Raw genomic sequence first — 23,453 nt, forward strand, 5'->3', positions numbered from 1 at the left:
ATAGTTCTCATAAAGATGTTTTTGTCCTCACTTGGCGAATTGAAGAACAATTTTGTTACCCGCGGCTTTGGGTAGCCGAGGATGCAACAAGAACAACCCCTCTCCCTCCCACGTCACCCTGCAGAGACTCACATCCCCGCCAGATACGAAATGAAAATCAAGGGTCCGCAAGTGCCATATCAAATCTTTGGTACCTCGAGCTACTGCCAAATCGCTGTTTCGGGGGGTAATACTCCGGTGGCTTCTTCAGCTGTGTCTTACTTGTATGCCTGGACAGCACGACATGCATGAGAGGCTGTGGTCTAGATGCGTCGAGTTAACGCGAGGTGCTTACAATGCATGCAAGTCTCGGGATATTCACAGATTAGAAAATTGCTTCTTGAAACGTAACAGACTTGCCAGCTGTCTGTCGATTCTTTAAACTTAGAAACAAGTATAAAAGCCAGCGTCAGTCCGGTTCATTACACCACTGTTGCCATCAGACGCGGCACACTCTCTACTTACTCCTCCGAAAATGGTCTTCAACACTCCTATCAAGACGCTTGCTTGGGCAGCTTTCTTCTCTCATGCTTTCGCATTAGACTTGCGTTTAGGCGTCAATGCTAATGCTCCACGCGATGAAGCTCATCAGCATCCCACTGTAACTACCATCACCATCCCATACCTTGGGGGACACAAGACGTCGACTATCATCACCCATTGCGGAGTTACAACAGTCGTGATTGAGACTCCATTGATAACTGCTACGTGCAGCACATCAACGTCAAAGACTTCAACTGTGTCGACTGCAACTTCTAGCACCTCTACTTCTACTTCTACTTCTACTTCTACTTCTACCTCTACCTCTACTTCTACTTCTACTTCTACTTCTACTTCTACTTCTACCTCTACCTCTACCTCTACTTCTACTTCTACTTCTACTTCTACTTCTGTGCCTACCACGACTTCCACTTCCACAAGCACCAGCTCAACCACCACCACTACAACAATTCCACAGCCAACACCTGGCGGTCCATGCCCTCTAGTCAAGCGCGACTGTGCCGCGTCCGGCCTCAACATTGACTACTACGCCAACCCCTTCACGGGGTACAGCCGGGAGGGCAGCCTGCCGTGGTCCTACTACATCACGCAGCGGCTGCGTCCGCTCGCGTCGGGGCTGACCAACGTCGCCTTCTTCCCGCAGGACACGGGCCCGCCGGCGTCGCTGCCGCGGGTGTACCCGAGCCCCGCGTTCCCGGCGGCCTGGTACGCCGTGGGGTGGACCAAGCCGACCAACGGCGGGATCCGCGTCGACGCCAACAACTTCACGCTCGTGTACGCGGGCTTCTACCGCGCGCCCGAGACGGGCCGCTACGCGCTGTGCACGACGGCGGACAACGAGAATGACGTCTTCTTCGGGCACGGCGGCGCCTTCAGCTGCGTCGACGGCGCCGTCGACCCGCGCGCGACGCCCCTCGTCGTCTCGACCGGCGGCAACTACGTCAACGGCCTCAAGTGCGCCGCCGTGGACCTGGTCCGCGACGCCTGGTACCCCCTGCGCAGCGTCATGGGCAACTGGCAAGGGCCGTCGGCGTTTAACCTGACCATCAAGACACCCAGTCAGACTTTTGAGCAGCGACGGAACGACTTTTCCGGGCTGGCCTATCCTCATGGCTGCGGATTGTTTATATAGGTGAGGGTGGGGTCGTTCGTTATACGGGTAGCGAAACAGTATTCGGAAGAGTAGACGGGCGGCATGCAGTGTTTCACAAAGTTCATAAAAACCAGTCCTATGATAATCCAGCCCTATTAATCAATAGGTTTCATCCTTGGCCCTGTTTAGTATCAGTAGTACACTGCAAGCACGGAAAGATTGCAGTTTAGGCGACGTCGCTGGTTTTCGTTTCCATGAAGAATTTTGAATGTCCCGGGTATGCCAGTATGGGAATGAGGAAGCGAGGCAAGGTGACATTTGTTGGTTAACCCGAAATGTCACCTCCCCCCCCTCCCGACGATCCCCTTATTTTTTTCTCGTGCAGACTTTGATTATGCGGTTCCATTGCAGAAGAGCAAAAAGGGTCGTGCACGGCTGAGTGGACGCGTGACGGTGTCTACAACGTGGAGAAATTGCACCGTCGTCAATCTAATGGAAACCAGTGGTAGTTTACAAAAGGAAAAAAAAATTGATGCAGAATGTCTCATGTGTTTTGTATACAAAGACATGAGCAGGCTGGTAGGCTGGTTACATGATACTAGCTACATCTGTCTTTGGGCAGCCCCTGGGAATGGGATTTGCTTGCTGCTTGGGAGTTTGGAGTTGTCGAGGCGTAATAACAAGGGAGGTTTACGGTTGCCCAACCCACATTTTCATGTCGAGGAGCTGTCATGCATTCGGTCATCAAGTTACAGGCTATATGCCACGTAGTTGTATAGGCAAGTACTCCGTAGCCTGATGAGGATTGAAGAGGTCTCTGTAGCCCTCCCCCCCTGCCAAGGAGGCCACTACCCAGTAGCTACTCAGTTGGTACGGTGTCATCAGATTGCATTGCATTGGAGATCATCAACAGAAAAATCATTCAGCCTACCAATACAGCAATGCATGGAGATGGGTGCGGGTGCCCCTGACATGGCGCCCCTTTCCGGGGGTTTGATTGGTGGCGTGCCACGTTTTGGGGGCGTGGGAGATGGGAAGGCAGAGATGACAACGAATCGCGTGGCCGCGTCTTGTTATTATAAATTTTTTTTTAAAAGCCTTGGGTGTTTCTTTCTGTTCCTCGATATTACCTTTGAGCTAATAATTGACCCCCAAATTTGGGCAGCCTTTTTTCGTATTGAAATGGCGCGCGCGCCCCTCCCCATTTGAGTCAATCCTGGCAGATGAGATGGATGAGCAGTTACCGGTAAGGAGGTACCTGGCTTTGGCAGTGATGTAGGGCGGCCAAGGCATGTACCGGGCCAGAGCGCTGGCCTGTGTGCAGGCCTAGGGAGGTGGTTAGCGGCGGGGGCACCCACCTGTAGTAGTAAATGGTACCTGTGACCAGGCCTTGCAATTGGGGGGAAGGGGGGGGGACGTGAAGGGAGGGCGTCTCTACTGGTATTAGTACTTACCGATTCATTGTGGTTCGGACCCTGATGCTGAGGAGAAATATCGGGGACATTGGCCCCAACGTAGGCAGGACTGACCAGCTCTCTTGACCGGGGGTTCTCTTCTCCCTTTTCTCTGTATAGTCCAGTCTTGCCCGAATAGCAGTAAAAGAAACTGCAAGGTACCTAGGGACCTAGGTAGGTAGGTTAGTACCTACCTAGGTAGTCAACGAGTTGCTTACCTAAACGGCCTCTTATACAGGGTCTGTGCCGTCTCGCCCCGGGCCGTGGGTGACGGATGGATGCCCCGCCCAGTACCTAACCGTCGCAGTACAAAGCGAGGCAGTTACCTGCGAGTGAAGAGTGCCCGTAGGAGTACAAGCCAAGGAGTAATCTATCTGCAATGACTCGACGGATGCCTAAAGTTATAACAGAGAGTAATAAAAGTGTCGAAAAAAAAGCCAGAGACCCCCAACTATCACAGGGAGGCACCTGACAGGTAGGCAAGCCGTAAGTACTAAATAAGTAAAGTCTCTCTCACTCTCTGACCGCCCAAGTTGATTGCCTACTTACAAGTGTACCCAGTATTAGTGTAACTAGGTACTATTAGTAGTAGGTACTAAGGTACTCAGTATGTAAGTAGCTGGTTGGTTGGTTGGTTGGTTCGCCGGCGCTGGTTGGGTGCTGGGTCAGCCCGCTAGCGCATGCTGCAGCACTCATGCGAGTGACCTGTTAACAGCCCATGCAGCGGCCGATACTGGTGGTACATGAACAAACCTTCCATTGTTGCGCTGCAGCACATTAAGGCTGATTGAAAGAAGAGGGGGAGAGAATATTAGAAAACCCCCATGGAATCAACAAGCCTTCTTCTTTTCACTCATCAAATTAACATTTTTTCCCTATCAGACCACACATTCCTCCACTCCAAATGCTGCCGGGTGCTGTCCTGCTTCCTGTCGCCGTCCCATTCGGTAAGTTAGTGCCTTGACTCGCCCCCTCTAGTGGGTCTCAACCTCCGCATCCCTCAATCTCGAAAAAACAACCAAAAAAGTGAGCTTCCGTGCCTTGAAACGCTGCCTCTCGCTCCCTCCCCATCTTCTTCCTCTGCAACTTCAAGCTCGCCTCGCTTCCTCTGCGATTCTCTCTCAGAGGTGGCTTCCCGATCTTTTTCTCTTCGCTGCTTCTGGCTGCTCGTTTCCCCCCCTTCCGGTTCCCCCTTTCTTTTTTTTTTTACCCGTCTTCGTCGACTCGTCTTCGCCTGCGTCTCACGCCTCCTATCCTGTCCCTTCCCTTTTTTTGCACGCCCACAGAAACCCCATCAGCTTCGGGATGAGGTAGTCTTTCGAATGTACTCAGCTCCCCAATCGGACTGAGGCCCTCTCGACGTTGGCTCGTTGTGAGCACCAATTCGCCCTCAAGCGTCCTTTTCCCCCTTAGGTTCCCCTTGACTTCGCCGTCGGCTCTATGACCTTGAGAGGAAGTCGGACAGCTGGCTCGCGAGGGGCGGAATCCTCTCCCACCAGACTGTACGCCATTACACACCCAATTCACCATTCTCTTGCATGCCTGCAGCTAACACGACTCCTTGTCCCAGTCCGCAATCCGCTTCCAACATCTCCTTGTCCACCGCCGCCGCAGGCACAGGCACCAAGCCCGTGTCAAACGCACCGATGCTCAGCGCCTCCACCAGCCAGTCGCACTTTTCCTTCAATCGAAATGGAGATGCTGCACGACAGTCTTCGAGCTCATACGACTTTCTTCCTTCTGTCAGCTTCGACGACCTTCACGCCAGTATTGAATCTGCATCCTCTGACTTCAAACTCGCTCAGTTTCCCTCCCCCACTGGAACTGGGAGCATACTAGATTCCAAGGGCAAACACGCCACCGCCAAGTCCTCGGACAAGATGAGCTCGGCGCAAGCCGCCACCGGCAGCAATCGAACCTATGCTCCCTCGGCCATAACCGCATCGACGACACGTCCTGCACGCTCTAGCTCTATAATCGCAAAACCAACTACGTCCAGTCGACAGGCTAGCACCTCGTCCATTGCCTCGTCGTGGTCAGCCTCCGGAGATGGCCTCACTGCCCCTGCCCCGGTTCGCTCCCGTCGTCAGAGCCAGTATCCCCCCGTGTCCAGCGTCACCGCCACCGCTAAGCAGCCTCGCAAATCGGTCGGCCCTGGCATCTTGCTAGAGTCCGACACATATTCTAGTGCCCAACGTCGTCGGCCGAGTATAGTCTCCGACCGTGCTGGATCGGATTCCACGAGGACTTCAATCGATGGCTCCGACTCGACCCTGTCTTTCAACACATCTCGGGCTGCCAAAACAAAATCTGTGCAGCCTCCCCCACGAGTCGCACAGCCGGGCCTCAGTGCTTATGGGGTCGAGTCGAACCGTTTGTCACTGGCCGCCCGCTCACCACGTCTCAATGCCAACAACCGCACTGGCCTCACCGCGCCCTTGGCCGCGAACAAGAGAGCCTCCATGATGCCTGTCACGGGCCACTCAGCCCATGCCAGTGGCTTAGGGGCGAGGACCATCAGCCCAACTGACACTCGCCGTATGAAGCGCATGTCCATGATGCCCCCGCCGCCCCAGCCGGTCAGCCAACCCATCTGCATGCCGCCCCCACCCCCAGTATCGATGGATAATAGAGCAACCTCGAGATCGCCTTCGCTCAACTTGAGGAAACCATCGCTCACGCCATCCTCGGCCTGTACTACTCCGGACCATACTCGAAAATCACATACCTCTGGGCTCTCTGTTGGCTCTACCGGCAGCTTTACCTTTGGCCAACAACAATCGACTAGCACGACCCAGACTCGCAGCCAGCCACCAGCTCTCACCTCTCGCCTGCCGGCCCCCAAAAACAGTGCCAACCCTCAGAACAATTCCATCCAAAACGAAGACGATGAGGATGTTCCTCCCGTACCTGCCATTCCCAAGGTTTATGAATCACCTAAGGATAACGCGCCTGCTGGCCCATACTTTCTGGATAAGAAACGATCTGCCCTCAGCTCTGTGGAAACTCTGAGCATACACAGTAACTCGACTGGCAGTATTTCGTTGCCTGCTCTGCCCGAGCCCGCAAAGCCCAAGCGTCGTCTCAGCACCAGAAAGAGCACCCTTCCCACATCCAACAAGGATGACAAACCGACCGGCCAATCGAGGAGGCATCTGCAGCCGTTGACTCTCCCGCCACTCAATCTCGCCCCGTTGAGCATCCCGACCGCCGCAAAAGTGGCTGCTCTGCAGGACCAACCTACCAAAGAGCCACGGTCTAGCCCACCACCTGCTCGACACCCGCCCAAAACGCCCACGACTCCAATGACCGCCTCCAAGAGCTCATTTTTCCAAAACCGATACGACGATACAATGGAACTACCCGCGCTTAGAAGCAGTAGCACCGTACATCACAGCCACCGAAAGAATACCTCCCCTCCCGACGCGAGCTCATCCGACTCGTCATCTATCATTCTTCAGGAGCCCAACAGCAAATACAGCATCTCCCCCTACCTTTCATCGTCGCTCCCTAGGGGTGGCTTCGATTTTGGCAGACACAACCGATCCAAGCCTAGTGGTGACTATGCGACCGTCACTGGCAACCTTACCGGTGATCGCTCATCTAAAAATCCGGGCTCCAAATCGATCGACACCGCCCAGCATGTACCAAAGTCTCCAGCGCCGATACCGACCCCTGATGAGCCCCCGACACCTTCGTCCATGAGCTCGCTTCGACGCAAACTGAGTCTCTCTTGGAAACGTAGCTCATCCAAGAACCACGGCGATGTACACGATGCTCGTGACAAATCTTCCAACGAGGCGGTTCCCCGCTTACCCACATCGGCAACAACAAACAATTTATACAATGCCAAAACCCGCAGTCCAACGACGGCGACCGCCACTCGCGCTACCAATGAGCAACGAATACGAAAGAGCTCCTCTCAAAGCCAGACAATGTTGCCTCACTCCAAAAGTGAATCATGGGGTAACCGCAAGGAATCCGATGACTACACCAACATGAAGCCCATCAGCCGAATCGTGCACTCTGCGCAAAAGTCTGTAAAGCCAAAGAGCTCATCGACAACCCTACGGCAGACCGGCTCCTACAGTGCAAATGAGCTTGATAAAGACGACTTGGCAGCCAATGATGAGATGCGTAAAATGGGTTCCCGGCGCAAGGAGACGGACATTGCCGCACGCACTCTGGATGCGCTTAAGAGGAGGGCAACACCAAAGGAGCGTGTGGGTCCCCAGGAAGCCATTCGCATCGCCATGCTCAACATATACGAACGAGGTGAGATTATTGATTATAATGATGTTTACTTTTGCGGTACACAAAGTGCCCGTAAAGTGGTTGGCGATTTGCAGTCAAATGCCCCCAATTTCGGCTATGACGATGAACGTGGTGACTACACCATTGTTGCCGGCGATCACCTAGCATACCGCTACGAGATTGTGGACGTCCTTGGAAAGGGTAGTTTTGGTCAGGTGCTTCGATGCATTGACCACAAGTTGGGGAAGCTGGTTGCTATCAAAATTATTCGCAACAAGAAGCGCTTCCACCAGCAAGCTCTGGTCGAAGTCAATATCCTGCAAAAGCTTCGCGAATGGGTAAGATTTTTGACTTGTCAACATGAAACTTGAACTGACCGGAAGCGACAGGATCCCCAAGATAAGCATAGCATGGTCAGCTTCACCCAGAGCTTCTACTTCCGGGGGCATCTCTGCATTTCGACTGAGCTTCTCGATATGAATCTTTACGAATTTATCAAGGCGCATTCATTCCGCGGCTTTTCCCTCAAAATTATCCGACGCTTCACGAAGCAGATTCTCAGCTCCTTGATACTCCTCAAGCAGCGCAAGATTATTCACTGCGACTTGAAGCCAGAAAACATTCTGCTCAAGCATCCTTTGCATTCGGAGCTCAAGGTCATTGATTTCGGCTCGAGTTGCTTTGAAAACGAGAAGGTGTACACGTATATCCAATCTCGCTTCTACCGATCCCCTGAAGTCATCTTAGGGATGACGTATGGCCTGCCGATTGACATGTGGAGCGTTGGCTGCATTCTCGCTGAGCTTTTTACTGGCGTGCCCATTTTTCCCGGTGAGAACGAGCAGGAGCAGCTTGCTTGCATCATGGAAGTTTTTGGTCCGCCCGAGAAGCATTTGATCGAGAAGAGCACCCGCAAGAAGCTCTTCTTTGACTCAATGGGCAAGCCTCGCTTGACCGTTTCATCAAAGGGTCGCAGAAGACGCCCGTCATCCAAGACGCTGCAGCAGGCACTCAAGTGCGACGATGAGGCTTTTGTCGACTTTTTGTCTCGCTGTCTGCGATGGGACCCTGACCGCCGCTTGAAGCCTGAGGATGCCATTCATCATGAATTTATTACGGGTCAAAAGATGCAGCCTGCGCCTCGCATGCCGACAAGAGAGTCGTCTCCGGTGAAACGAAACAACACCATTACCATGTCGAGGCCGTTGCCGGACCCCCCCAAGAGTATAGGAATGCTTCGTACTGTACCGAGCCCGAGCAAAGGTGCGGTGGCTTTGAATGCGGCATCCAGGCGAGCCTCTGGAGCCACAGGTGCCACGGCGGCAAGCATCAACCGGCGCACTAGCGCGGGACCGGGCAGCGTAACATCTTCTTCTAGCGGACTGCCCAGGATTACAGCCCGCTCGGCGAGTGGGAAACCCGACCTGGCCGCGGCAGGTGCCTCGGCAGCCATGAACCGGCGAGCTTAGAAGGGAAGCCGGCGAACCGAGGCTTGAACCATGTATGTATCGTGTCTTTGCATGAAAAAGAGTATAAACTGGGCAACTACATTTGTTTTGATGATGACGAGGCCATTGTGTATTTTCTATTGATTTGGTGGCAAGTATTGACGCGCACAAGCAACTTGTCTATTTATTGCAGTGACGTCTGGGAATAGGTCTTGCCGGTTTCTTTCTTCACCTCCTCCTCCTCCTCTTCTTTTTTTTTCGTCTTCCCAACATTTGTTTTTATGATGGAACATGGGTCTTTTATCATGGTCAAGAAGGGTCCAATTTTAACGATGGTCGTTTTGGCACGGACTGTGCTTTTGAAGGGGAGCAACCCCATGCGGATACCCAAATCATTAAGCATGCATGGAGGCGGTATAGCTTTCAAAATTTATTTAATTCTATTCCATTGCGTTGCATCAACGTATGTATTGTTGGCGCTGCTGGTGTGTGTCTGTTTGCGTGTGGGAGTGGGTGTATACGAGGAGACGAGGAGATTCGTGACGGGTGGGAGGATACAAGGGTTAAACCACCAGTCACTACCAGTATACAGTATACATCTTTCGCCTATTGTGATGGGGGATTTTTTTTCTTGAGGCCTCCCAATATGGACTCGAACATGACTGAACCACGTGGCTGTGCATTCCAGCAAAGGTGCTGTTAGTTATACCCGGGTCTTGCCTAATTCAGTAACATTTTTTTTTCCATGATGATGTTCTTGGTCGGGGATTATTACCTTGGCAGTTTCGGATGAAAAAGGAAAAAGAAAGTAAAAAGACAAGGAGAAGAAAACTCGGCGGTGCGACATGCAATCTCAAACGCAATTGGCGGCTGTCCGTCGCGTGCGGACCTGCCTGAATGGATGAAGAGAGGGAAGGGGGGGGTTGTTGTCACCCTTCCTGGCAGGGCAAGCGGCTCGGGGACAACGACGAGGCTGAAGACGAGGCTGACCACCACCACACCCACAACCAGCAATCACCGCACCAACCCACTTTGCTGAGGTGAGGTGGTGTCCCGAGTTTTGGGTAGTAGCTTATATTGTTTCTTTCTTTCTTTTTTATTTCTTTTTTTTTCCCTCGTGTCTGCATCGAAAAGGCCAACTTAATCGAGAACCGGACCGAATGATAAAAGTAACAAGAATGGTTTTTGTATCTTGTTGGCAATGGCTGCAAATTGGGACCAAAAGCGGTAAATGGACGAGATTTTTTTTTTCCCCTTTTGCTTCTTTTGGGTAAAACCCTGTTTTCTTTTGCCTGTTCCTGTTTATTTCTTGAGGAACATCGGGCGGTGAGTGGTGCGGTGCATTGCATTGCATTGTGAGATATTGAGGGGAGGGGGGATTGTCGTCGCATTGCATGTACTGAAATAGAAAATCGTATGGCTCTGCTGCGAAGATGCCATGGCGCATCTTTCTTTGCCCCGGGCCTGATCGGTTGCCATCATTTGATTCCTTTTTTTTCCTTGACGATAGCAGGGTCATATCAGTTTGGCATTCTTTTCTTTTCTTTTCTCGGGAGGATACATACTCATCGTCCGTTATGTGGCTGTGATGGGCGGTGGATGAGTCTCTCTGTAGTGAGGCGCAGCCAGGATGGCCGTCAGCGTCAGTAACCATGACAATACAGTGCTGTGCACCACTATAATTCCATTTTCCTGCAGGAAAACTCAGGGCGAATACCCAAGAAAGAAAACCCCCAGTCATGATCCTCGAGAGATCTACCAAGCATGACAACGAACGGACTGTCTCGCAGCACCGCATCTTGCCTAGTCGTAGACTGTCCGTCGCCCGGGCGGGCTCTGGTGGAGACTCGAGCGCCGGCGAAGCCGCCGCCCCATCGGGGAGACGCGGCCCGGTCGCTGCTAAAGAAGAGGCCAGCGAACAAGAGCGTACCCAAGTGTCCCGGGGGACGCGGACGTGTGCCTGCTCGGAGTGACTCTGCTGAACTTGCGGCTTGACGGCTGTGGACTTGGCACTGCGGGACCATGTCAACCCGGCTCTCGTCAACGCTTGTTGGCGAGCGTTGGAGGCGAATCCCTGTGGCATTCACAGCAGCCGCGTGAGGGTAGCTTAATCTTGGGTTTCAAGTTTCAGTGCTACTTTGAGTCGTCTCCAATGCCTCGGCATAGCTCTAGCAACACCTGCATTACCTTTCTAGATGTGAGGCGTCATTCTAGTCACCCCGGGCGTTGCGACCTGCATGAGCGTGCTCTCGATACGCATCAGCCTCGAACCACTAGCCGGATGCAGGCAACTGGAAGCAGAACTCGTGCCTGCACTACACCGTGTACCAAGGCAGCAATCGACGAGCTTTTCTGATCGTAGGTGTGTTTCACGGGCGCCGCTGTTTCAAACGTTTTGCGTGCAGAAAGAGGCTGAACCGCCCCGATTCCAAAATGTGGGCGCCGCCTTGCAACAGCCTTGGAAGAGGAGCACCGGGCAGGGAACAGCGCCGCGGGAAGCATGGATGCTTAAAAATAGCATCCCGGTTCTGTGTGCTTGCCTGCGGCATGCGAAGTCAGAAACTGGCAACTGGGCAAAAAGCAAGCTCGCCTCCAACTACCATGTGTCCATGACTTCTTGGCACCATTTACGCCCACCGGGCCCATGACGCCCGCCAGGCTCCAGCCACGTCCAAGGGCTTGTGGACTGGCTTGTTTCGTTTTGGTTGGCGCCGATGCGCTTCGACGTTTCATTTTGGCGAGGCAGATGTCACCTCGCTGTTGATTGGCTGAAACTTTTGGTTGGCGGCGATGGCGACGGCATGGGCTCGTGCCTGGGATATGCTCCAAGGATCTGAGACTTGCTGCCTCTCGTGCCTTTTCACTGTTTGTGTGTCTTGAGCCTTGCTCAGCTCGAATATTACTTATACGAAAGCCAATTTTTGCCTATTATGTGGCTTTTTTGTAGTCCGGTGGGAGCTCGCGCCGCTCAACTGTTGTCGGCCGTTTAGAGGAATTGCTGGTCAAAGTATACAGGATGCTGATTGCATTTTGGTGTCCATGCGCCTTGGATAAGGCCAAGCCAAATCAGGGCAGCGAGGTCAATCTCCCGCTCGTTCGGGGCAGTAGACATCGTGATGAGTCTAGTGAGCATCGACCCACGTCGCCATGATCCCGATTTGGTCATGGCATGGGCGTAGTAGTAGGCTTGTTGCTAAATTTACTGTTCGCCGAACAGCGACTTGGCCTCTTGTAATGTCATACGTCGGCAGCTAGTCGACGTTAGTGAGCCTGCTGGTCGAGACAGGGTTGGCCGCTGCTAGCACGGTGCGTGGCAGGCTAACAAACGGCATACGACAGGCTTGTCGTCATCTACTCGGGCTACGACGAATGGCGGCCAGGCGCCAAGATGAAGTCGAGGCTTTTGGCGCTCGTATCTAAATATTGTCTCGGGTGTCGTATAAAATGCGTTTGCCTGATGCTGAAGAATTGATGTCAAACCGAGGAGAGGACGAAGTGAGTGACGTCTGCACCGGGCAAGACAAAAAGCTTTCCTTGCCAAAACTCCCGAGTTCCTCGACGGACTATTTTTCTTGTTTTTTTGTTATTAAGCACACAGACTGTAATATGACTAGGAAGGTTATAGGCTAGGCGGAGCGGTGGTGCGAGGCTGTTGTGGAGTTTCCGAGGAGGCTGTGAGGGTGCTGGTATATTGGGTCTACGTCAGTAGGTCAGGAGGAGCGGTCAATCCGGTACATCTGCCGATTGATGATGTCGATTATGAAGCGATTATGGTGATGAGTCAATCCGAGGAACACAGGCCTGTCGCAGGGTCGTCGAGTCGAATAATCATGGAGTTGATTGTGGAAGGTGGGGGAAAGGGGGATGCCGGGGTTGGCGATGCAAGGTGACGGTTTGATGGTCAAACGGGCGAGGCTGCCTGGAAGCCTGGGGAGCTGGTGGTGATGGATGGTTGGAAAGATGGATGCCTGGAATGGATGCCTGTGGTGGCTGCAGATGTACGGAGTACCCTGGCTCTTATTGTGGTAGCCCTGGTACTTGGCACTTGGCTGGGGCCGAGGTTTGTCTGTGCTGTGGCTCATAATAAGCGACGTCCAGATGACTGTTTTGCTGCGGGCCTGCCATTTGCGCAGCACAAAAGTGAGGAATAATATGGATGGTGGAAAAAAGAATCACATTAAAAAAATGGCATCATGTGCCATGTAGACTCACAAGAAACAGAAATGAAGATGAGAAAAGAGCCGTCTGCTGATGCTATGACGACAACGGCGACGGCGACGGCGTGGCACTCGTGGCAGCGTGTACTGGTACTGGTATACAGTGACTCGATGCCCTGCAGGTAATCGACAGCCCCCCCCCCCCGGTTCACTGTGGTACGCTGAATTACAGAGCAAGGTACGGACCAAGTAGGGCTGCCCGTCATCCGCTGAGAAATGCAACTTTACAAATACACTGCGACGGTTTATAATGCAACCCGTTGGAGGCTCGGAGGCGTCTACAAGCAGGTACAACGCAATCAATGCACACATGACGCACGGGTAGTTACCAAGTATACAGGGACCTTGACTATGACCAGGTACCTAGGTACCCAAATTAAGAATGCTTTCATCAATCATCAAAATGTCTTTGTTGCCAAACTCCGCAGCAACCGCACACTGCAACCCTCCCTAGGTCCAATGTCCGCGCGACAGCCTTGTTATTCACCCTGTCCAATCTTTCTTGCAATTGTTTTTTTTTTTCTTGTAATCTGTTATTATCCGTACATGCGTAAGAAAACAACCCAGTGTTGGATTGTCCGCCAGCTCCATCCTCCTTCATCTGACGTCCCATGTCCGCTGCCCGTTGGTATAACGTGCATCAACCCAGTCAGCATACATGCCGCAGGTCAAACGTATCTTCTAGTCAGTCCTCAGTACGGATCAGCGTAGAGTTAAACACAAGCTAGCCGGGTAAAAAAATGGCAGTTGTATTCCTCACAAATCAGCTTGGTGCTCGACTTGGGGTATCGAGTATCAACTACGTACTATTACATGCCATCTCCATTCTCCCTGCCCGCGCCTGTCCGCCTGTCCCACACTTGAATTCAGCCCTGCCGGTACCTTGTAGTTGGCTCTTCCCTGTTTCCCAATTCGGGCTCCCCCCCCCCCCCCTAAAACCCCCAAAAATCGGGGTTCGGGAGCGACTAAAAAGAGTGGAAAGTGACGCCCGTCGCCCGCCCACCCGCACGTACACTGATTGACTGAGCACATCACAGCACAGCAATGTGGATGACTCTTTTTTTGGTTGTCTTGGGGGGGGACTGGCTCCGCCTGCTTCCCTCACTGTGCTTTTTTTTCCCTCGCTACAGAGTACTCTCTGTCTCTTTCTTTCTCTAGGCTTCATGGACCAAAGGGACTGACTGTGGCTGCGCCCACCACCTCAGCCTGCGCTACCTACCTTGTACGTGGCCAATTTAGATAAGGGGGGAGAAAAAAATAAGCGAGGGACACCTGGACACATTGGAAAAGAATAAAAAAAATTGGAAACGAAAGTCATCACCCGAATATGGCTTCTTCTTGCTGTGCCGCTGCTGCGCTTCGGCGTCAGTCTTTGTTAGTCACCGGTCACGCAGACCCCCTTCTTCGCCCTTTGCTACGGCATCAACACCTGCAATCCCTTCTCGAATTATGAGTTTTCTAATCCGTACTACCCAATTACGAAACCGCTCCATTATTCATGGCGACTTTTATTTTTTTCCTTTTCCCCATCACGATAGCTTTCCAATTTATTCTATCCGCACCAGCCTTGTTCCCCTCCTCATTCATCCGCTCACAACACGTGTAGTCGTCCCATGTCCGCTTTTTTTTTCCCTTGTCCGACTCCATCTCCCGCCGCCCCCAGCCCCCATGCATCGTAGACTTTTTTTTTTTTTTTTTTTTTTTGCATCTTATTATTTTTATTTCATTCTACGACCAGACACACATTTCATTTCCTGTCGCTTGTCATCATGGTGGTGGTGTGTAGGTGGGTTTTCTTGGGGGTTCCCGCTGTCCACTGCCCCGGTACCTCTAGGCTACAGGCGACCACCCCGGCCCATCCCAGCTATAAGGCTACAAGTCCCTGCCTCTTCCGGGCTGTTGCGGCCCTCTTCTGCCTGTCTCTGCCTACATCACTCGCTACATGACCCTCTCGTCTTTCGTTCTCAATACAAAGATAAAAACCTTTCTTTCACTTTGTTTCCCTGTCTCTCTTTCTTTACTCTTTTATATTTGTTTTCTATCCTCGCATCTATAAACTTTGTTCAGTTTCCTCCTTCTCACCCTTTCTGTGAAACATCTCGAGACCTCACGCCGCTCCCTCTTACACTGGATGTGAATTTCCCGAGCACGCCCAGAGAGAACCCACAGAGGTCTACAACAAGCCGACGTCTCATTGTCTACACTTTAAAGGCTCGTTGGATATTAATTGCTGGCTACACAACATTGCTGCCATCCTGCGGCAGACCTAGGTTCTGAGACCTGTCCAGGCACAAGGGCCCCTCGCGCCGCCGCATTACAGTTGCTAGACTAGAAGAGCAAAGACCACAAGCCAATACGCAACCGTCACCATGTGCTACCAACTTGTTGAAGTGTACTCGGCTTGCCGCTGCCTTTACTACCAACACGCCGTCGACCGTTGCGCCTCGTACGGTCGCCGCGGCCACAGCGTCGAGAAGCGCATCATCTCGGTCGGCTACGCCTGCGTCGCCCACGCCCCGCGCCAGACAGCCGCCGCGAACCACTACACATACTCCGACTCGGGCTACAGCAGCTATCGCTCCAGCTCTAGAGGCTACAAGTGAAACGTGCTGTCCCTGGCGGTTGGCTGCTGCCGCCCGTCAGGGTGCTTGAACCCGTTTCGTCTCCACGACTGGATCCTCTTCCTCTACTCGACGAATCCTTCCCGACTGACCGCACAGCTTGCTGCGGCAAGACACGCGACGAATTTATGACGATTTCCTCCTTGTCTAGCAATTCCCCGGTTCATCCTCTTCCTTTTCTCTTTCTTCTGGTCTCACGTCTCTCCACACCGACAGAAAAAAAAACGCACTTGTACACCACCTAGTTGCAACGACAAAGCATGCTACGGTCCTCGCGTCAGACGACTTGAACGCACTTTTTCAGGTTGAGCAGACTCAGTCGCCTTGATATCCACTTGCAGCGAGCATCTTTTGCCACTCTCATGACGTTTCTTCTCGACTTTCCCCTCTTTCAATGAAAAGCACATATATACCATTTCGTTCAGGCAAGCAATGCGCGACGCCTCACAACGCATCTCATCTCGTTCCACCCGCTCACGGCCGAATCACCTTTTACATCGCGGCGTACTCTTCTCAGGTTCTCAGGATATTGCAATGGCACGGATATACGGATATACGCACAGGAAGCATTGATTCTTCTTTTTGTTTTCGACATTTTACTCTTTCACTTTTTGTTTTCCTCGTTTGCTACGCTGCACTGGCTGCAGCGTCCGGTTTGGCTGTGCCAGACCTACAAAAGGGTGCTGGATACGCTCTTTTCTAGATCATTTTGAACCAATAATCAGATCATTTTGTTCATCCCCAAAACCGCATGTCTTCGCATTCGTAGACGGGGCATGTTCGCGTGACCACTGCTCACAGCTCTCGGGCACCCCTCCACCACCTGATGTGCTGAACGATGAGGCTGAGAATAGTTACCGAAGCTGAACATTCTGAAACTCGACTTTACATGAATTAAGTAGTATTCCGTGTTTAAACTGAATCTCGATTCGAATACCACTTACTATGTGCTTCAGAGAGACTAAACGATAAAGTAAACGACTAACTAGTTGGTGGCATGGATGGACGGTGTGTGACTCAGGCCACCGAGCGTAGCTACATACTGATAATAAGTTAACTACCTAGTGTGTGTGTGAGTGAGTGAGGTTGCCAGCAAGGTTGCCTAATCGGGCGACCATGTTGAAGTGGGGACCGAGTGTGGGCACCGGCGTAGAACCAATGCCGCCCGCCGCCTCCGCCGCCGCCCGAACAAGCCTCCGGGAAATGTCTGGGGTCTCAAGACATGGGAAGGGCCAAAAAAAAAATCGCAACGCCAGGCGAGGCTGCAAGGGCGATCCAACTACGCGGGTGGGGCTTTCCAAGGTCGCGCGCCCGACAACTCAAAGAAGAAGAAAACAAGCATCTTAGGTGAGAATCGTTGATATCAAAAAAAAAAAAAAACAGGAAAGAAAAATAAAGAAACTCGAAGATTCATTTACTCAGTTACTTACCGCTGCTGCAACGCCGCAACCAACTCTCACATGTTACGCAGGCAGCCTATAACTACATGTTCACATTGGAGAAGGGGGGGGCAGAGCAATCATTTTCGGCGCTCACTTTTCTATTTTGTAATCTCTATAAACTCCAGAACATTCCTTCTTCCTAGCCTAATAATGACACTTAAAACAAGCATAAGCTTAGTGTTATTCTTTCGGCTCCATGGTTTGGTACACGTATGGATCAGTGCTCAACAGACTGAGATGCCAAGTGAGAGCCGGACTGTATGGCAGATAACTCTCGCTTTCCAGATGTAGTCTGGTTGCCTGGGTGGTTTGATCCTAAACGTCAAAACTTCTCCACTGCCAGGGCGACAAGTCCCTCTCGGTATAGTACCAGGCCCGCTCGTTGCCGCAGGGCATCTCGGGCAGCGGCGGCTGATAGTGGAAGCAGCGCTTGCAGTCGCCGTTGTCGGCCACCAGCCACCCCGGAAACCAATCCTGTGTTGGGGTCTCCATTATCTCCAGGTCTTTGGGCACGACAAAAGTCATGGAGTCGCCCGAGACGCTGTCCAATTCGATCTTGGTCGCCTTCTTCTCCTCCACGTATATGTCGACGGCCCTTCCCAGGCCGACGTCGCACACCCGCTGCGCCATGTCCGGCGCGGCCTGCTGAATGAGCTCCACCATTCCCGCAAGGTGCACGGAGTCGAAACGCAGGTCCGCATACCCGATGAGGCTGTTGACCGGTCCGCGAGAGGGAAAGATGGGCACGAACAGCGCCGGGTCGTTGGCCACGCCCCAGATGCGCACGAACTGCCCGGCCGTGGTCAGCAGCCACGCACCGTTCATTCCGACCGCTTTCATAATCTCTTTGACTTGCACCATCGCCCCCGTCTCGAACTCTCTCATATCGAGACTGGGGGATTGGCTGTTACCAGCGACGACCACATCCTTCTCGCGCGGCATGGCCCAGAAGATGGGCGGAGAGCAGTCAAGTGAGTACCGGTTCTGGATTCCGGCCAACAGCTGCCCGTAGGAGTCTTTCTCGTCTCTTGATGAGCCAGCTGGGGGTGATCCAGGCAGCTCGACAAGAAACGCGTCGTTGGGGAACAGATGCTTGTCGAAGACGTACTGCCAGAGATCTGCCGTTTTGGAAAGATCATTGTTGGCGGAAAGAACCAGCTGTTTCTCTTCCGGCTTCGTTAGGTCAATCTTCTGAGGCATGGTGTTGAATTTGAATTTCTGTATTCTGACTTTTCTGTTATTTCTTTTTTGTTGTTTTGCTTCTGGCGGCAGAAGAGGATGATGAATTGAGAGAGACGACTGCAATGGTAGGGACGTGTGCTATTTAAATGTACCAGGAAAGGACAGTGCGCGCCAGTTGAAGATGCCGGAATAGATGAATCACTGGTATTGATAACATAGAGTATTTGTGCTCGAAACAAGTCGTACAAGTGCATCGATCATGAAAGGAGGGAAAGTACACAATCAAGACGAGGAGCATGAAGGTTTCGCGGTGTGGCTGCGACAAGCGGGAGCAAAACGCAACAGAGTGCGATATTAGCAAACACGATCATTTCAAATCGTTTTCAAAACTCAAAATAGATAAGAGTCATCGAAAAGGAGAGCGCAGCCGTTGCACACAGGAGTGAGTACATTGCCGTTGCTGCCAGCAACCTCCTGTGGAAGTGGTCCTGTTACGTACGCGGTTCCTGAACAACCACCCTTAAGCTAGAGACGGACGTACTTCTCTTGGGCGAGTGTCACATTCAGTCAAACATATATTCAGTAACTTGGGTTTCAAACGTGTCCTTTGACACCGTTCTGCATGCATCAATACCAGCGTTGCACCTGTCGCACAATGAATTTCCTTGTACAGATAGATGGACACAACCAGACCTTCATTTTCCATATGTGCTCATCACTTCATCTCAGTCGCCCTCATGAGCTCAAAGGACACAAGACCATGAAGAAAAAAAGACCTGAGCCCGTCGCAGAAACTGTTGTTAGCTCTGCGAGCTATGGACTATACTCCGCTCGCAGCCGAAACCCACCGTCACACACAATGCATTATTCATTCAATTCAAAGCGATACTCTATAGCGGATATCTCCTGGCGACTTGTCATCTTTTCGCAGTCTACAACTACAAATTGCTGTCACACTGAGGAATGCTATCTAGCTACAACACGACCAGCTTTGTATGCGCGTCTTCATCAGCGCCACCCTTCCCGAGACAGAGTAGATCATCATCAGCCTTCCCACATCCATTCGGCAAAGGGAATCTCGAGCTCAGCGACCTATTTTTGAGGAGCGACGGAAAACAGAAAACGCGTACCGGCCTCGGGCCGAACCGTTCTTTGGGACTAGGCGCGAGACAGCCACGCCGCCAATGTTAGCTAGCGCCGATGACGTTTTGGCAGTCGAGGAGTTGAGATGTGGTCAACGAGCAGAAACGTTGGCTAATCTTGCTAGCAGCTGGGGCCAACGGCGAGAGGGAAATGTACCTCGAAGCACGCGGGCAATGAAGAGGATATTGCAAAGCTATTGGGGGGGGGGGTTTTTTGTGTGTGTGTGTGTGGAACAATCACTTGTTAATTGTACACTATGCGGGCAGATTACCACCATCAAGGAGGGAGAGAAAAGTTAGAAGAACCGTCGGCCTGACGCCGCGCTTATGCCATCCTCAGCAGTACCACTGGCAGTAATGTCTATAGCAGTGAGAATCCAGCGTGCCAAAATGAACATACCATTATTTCATTCATGTTCCTGTTGCCAAAACCTGCAATGCCCTGGCTGGAGTAAGATACCTTTTGGGAGTTAGTGGCTGTGTGACAGCACCACGTCGGGCAGCAGTAGGGGTAGGTTCCAAACCAGTGTTGATCGATACAAGAGACTTTGACCGGGAAGCTCTTCTGCCATGTTACCGTTGCAACAAATGTGGTGCCTAACGAGGCCATATAATGTACTGCCTTTAGCCCCAAAAGTTCTCATGAATCACTCCTTTCAAAATCGGAACACGCTTTGATATTCCGCACCGGTTTCTACAAAGCAACACGAGAGCCATTCAGTGCTTGTACGAAGTCCGGTCGAAAACAAGGACGAGCGCACCCCTGGACATAGCTAAGCAAGGGATGAAATCGACAAATGAGCCGGTAACCTAATTGGCTTGTTTTCTTTTTTTTATCTATGTAATCACATTTATCACATAGTACAACGCCTTCTAAAAGTGCCCCCTCAAGCCACCACCAGCCTGTCGTGAGAGGTGTACAACCGCAAGGGTGCGGATGTGACCATGCTAATAGAGAAGAGAAAGAGAAATATCACATTTTGCAGCGAGGGACATACCAGTAGTCTCCACTCATTTCTTCTCAGAGTTACCTGTAAGCGTTTGGGCAAAGAAGTCAAAACGGTACGAGCACCGTTGCGTTACATGCAGCCAACAAGGCCCCTCTTCAAGTGCCCTTTACTTGATTCACCCTCACATCTTTTGCTTTTCAGCTTTATTTCTAGCACATATTTTCTTGACCTTTCATTAATTAAACCCCTTTTCAAGTATCGCAACATCCATCTTGCCACCCCTTTGATCGGAATTTCGAAATGTCTCGCATCAACGAGGGATTAGAGGCGCTGCAACAGCTGGCTAATGACGAGGCCCTGACTCTCGATGAGTTTGTCATCAAGGCATGCTGGCGACACATTCTGTACTTTCTTTTGAGCCATCCATTGAGAGCTGTTTCATTGTTCGGTGCGGAAACCCCGCCGCGGCGACCCGGAAGTCTCAGCCGGATTGGCCTTATTAGGGTGAGAACAGCCAACGAAAACGACTCCTCTCTGATGCTATGGGTGGAGGCGGAAAGAGGCAGCGTGTACAGAATCTGCTAAGAGGACTTTCAAGCCCCAGGGCTTCGTAGTGGGTATGGAGTACCTCAGGTGTGACAAGACTGGGCGCACAGCAGCCTGGGTTACGGGTATCTATGCCAGATTTTGGGCCTACGTGACGAAAAGTTATGTCAGAATCTTCAGAGACCTGTTGAAAAATTTCCGCGACCAATCTCTTTAGCAGATGAGGTTCTTAGAATAGAGACACCTATCTCCACCCGCGAGGCCTTGGAATCGGCTTTGACTGGACTTTTTACTTTGATCTGCAAAATCTAAAGCTTCGGCGGGAGACGTTGACGACATCAACTACGAACAAGATGCAAAAATCTCGGTTGACTTTCAGAGCGCATCTCGAGTGGAAGTTTTGAGGGTAGAACGAAAGATCTCTTGGGCTGGCTTTTCCAATGATGGATCGATCCAAATTGCTCTCCAAAGCTTGACTCCCGTCAGTTTGGCGGCAATGCTTTCATCACCACGAGACAATAGACGGCAGAACCAAGCAGTGTTTGCTGTTGTTTTTTATTCTCTTCTGTTGACTCAATTTCTTTTGTTTCGACACTGTCTTCGTGGTCGCTGTCGTGCCGAGGCCGTTGGCTTGCGCTCATCCGCCATTAGGGGAAGTCGATCTTGACCTGTTTACGTTTACGGGGCACCCAGCTTATACGTACCTACCTACCTTACCTGGATACCTTAGGTAGGTATAAAATGCAACCTGCAAACGCAGCACATCGCGTCTCCAGCATCGAATACTCCATCTTCATCCCTTATCCTACTCTGCTGCTTCAAATTCCTATCGGTATTTATTCTTTCGTTTTTTAAACATTTCCGTTCTTCCCCTCTTGCACGTCGTTTCCCTCCGGCACACCTGCGCACACAGCAAACATCTAGGCCGTCAAACCCTACCAAGCTTCCACGGCCCATCGTCGCATAGCTCGTTTACGGCCACCTCGATATGCACCATCTATTGGCTTAAAGTATGGTTTCTGCATTTACATTGCATTGCTCGTCTTATACTGCTGTCGAGGAGACATGTTGTCCGCTCTCTACACGCACACAGAGGCCTGGCCGGCTGATGCTCATCGATCCACCGACTCCGAATCGGATGTCGGAAGCTTCGACATTACGCCCGCTCCAAGCAATCGTCCATCAGTCTCGATTTCACGTCCCGTCACTCAAGCCAGATCTCATGAATGCCTCGCAGTGAATGCCAAAAAACATCTTCGCCGCCGCGGCCACCGACTGAACATACGCGGCAGAATGACTAGGAAACTCGGTGATGCCGAAAACGAGCCTCTCATGCTACTCAGCGACAAAACTGGACGAAATGCTGTTTCGCCTCGAAGATCTTCAACAGCGTCTGAATGGAGTATCATCGTCAACGATGCCGCAAAGGAGAACCCGTATTGCCTAAATACTACCCATCTTCCTCAACCGTACGAGACCAAAGGCGGCAAGAATGGTATTACTCGAGGGCGTTCCTTCCGAAAGCTTCTTATTAATTCGTTTATTAGCAGAATTCTCATTTTCAAAATCGATTCCAGCCGCTCGAGAGAGACTTCGTGAGAGTTCAATCACAGCTCCCTAGCAGGATGGCTCCATTTCTCGCCAGCTTCAGACTCCAGCTTCAGACACCAACACCTCAAATTTGTATCAATTTTCAGCCAACAGCGTCTTCGCAGTTCCTCTGTATGAGGCGCCAGACTCAAGCGATCCTCTTCGGCTGCTCAACGGAAAATCTTGCAGCGTCGCATCCTTCACCACAGTCGAGTCACACCCGGGCCATCATCACCTGGTTGTGCAGATGCCGTCGCCCAGTCAAAAAGAGCTTCCCTGGCAGCATATAGAAGGTATTCCAAATCTGCGTTTACCTATTTTCCCATCTAATATGCTCTTACAGATGCACGACATAGCCTCTCGGCTTGTGTAACATTTCCAATAGAAGAGAGACAGCGCTCTGATCTGTTTGCCCCTGTTCCAACTCGCCCTGTACGACATAAACCATCTTTGTTAAACATGACACATAGCCACTCAGATGATGTGAATGGGATCAATTCAGAAATTGCTCTTTTACCGAAAACCGCCCTTAGGCGCAGCTATTCGGTTGGTTCGCTCCTCGACTACACTAGAGCCTCGAAATGGCTCCGCGAGATGCTGTGGTATCCCGAATCCTACACAACAAAACTTACCAAGCGCCCAGCAAGATTTGGTCTTCGATTTAAAGCTGTCAACACCTTAGAGGATCCGTCTTTGGCTGATATTAAGTTGGCACGGAAAGTTACTGGGTTCTCCAAGTATTCCACGAGATCGGACTCGCGCTTTGATGGGTTTTTGTTTCGTCGCGCCGTGAGCGACCTGGAGAGACTAGTAACTGAAGCAGTCTCAATAGCTTCCCAGGCTGTTGATTTCCCTCAGAACCTTTCATCCGAATCGACTGGTTCATTGCAGAGTGGCGACGAGCTGGCCAGCTCTGACTGCGATGCGTCTTGCTGCAGTCACAATACTCAATCGGAGGAGACAGGCAACGGTTC

General features: G+C 51.7%; 4 protein-coding genes across 4 annotated transcripts; 3 read left to right on the forward strand and 1 right to left on the reverse strand.

Moving 5' to 3' along the window:
• Positions 1 to 514: 514 nt before the first annotated feature.
• Positions 515 to 1,672, forward strand: V2A60_009341 (uncharacterized protein; the record flags this gene model as incomplete). Its single annotated transcript, XM_083260607.1, has 1 exon — positions 515 to 1,672. The coding sequence occupies one exon, from the start codon at positions 515 to 517 to the stop codon at positions 1,670 to 1,672; it is 1,158 nt and encodes a 385-aa protein (XP_083116733.1).
• A 2,855-nt stretch (positions 1,673 to 4,527) lies between these two features.
• V2A60_009342 (uncharacterized protein) lies at positions 4,528 to 8,810 on the forward strand (the record flags this gene model as incomplete). The annotated part of the gene is made up of 3 exons (XM_083260608.1): positions 4,528 to 4,589; positions 4,658 to 7,679; positions 7,731 to 8,810. The coding sequence occupies 3 exons, from the start codon at positions 4,528 to 4,530 to the stop codon at positions 8,808 to 8,810; spliced, it is 4,164 nt and encodes a 1,387-aa protein (XP_083116734.1).
• A 6,565-nt stretch (positions 8,811 to 15,375) lies between these two features.
• Positions 15,376 to 15,609, forward strand: V2A60_009343 (uncharacterized protein; the record flags this gene model as incomplete). The annotated part of the gene is made up of 1 exon (XM_083260609.1): positions 15,376 to 15,609. The coding sequence occupies one exon, from the start codon at positions 15,376 to 15,378 to the stop codon at positions 15,607 to 15,609; it is 234 nt and encodes a 77-aa protein (XP_083116735.1).
• A 1,775-nt stretch (positions 15,610 to 17,384) lies between these two features.
• On the reverse strand, positions 17,385 to 18,269 carry V2A60_009344 (uncharacterized protein; the record flags this gene model as incomplete). Its single annotated transcript, XM_083260610.1, has 1 exon — positions 17,385 to 18,269. The coding sequence occupies one exon, from the start codon at positions 18,267 to 18,269 to the stop codon at positions 17,385 to 17,387; it is 885 nt and encodes a 294-aa protein (XP_083116736.1).
• Between the last annotated feature and the right edge of the window lie 5,184 nt (positions 18,270 to 23,453).

Source organism: Cordyceps javanica, chromosome 6 (assembly GCF_051103115.1).
Source record: "Cordyceps javanica chromosome 6, complete sequence".
In the NCBI taxonomy this organism is placed as follows: domain Eukaryota; kingdom Fungi; phylum Ascomycota; class Sordariomycetes; order Hypocreales; family Cordycipitaceae; genus Cordyceps; species Cordyceps javanica.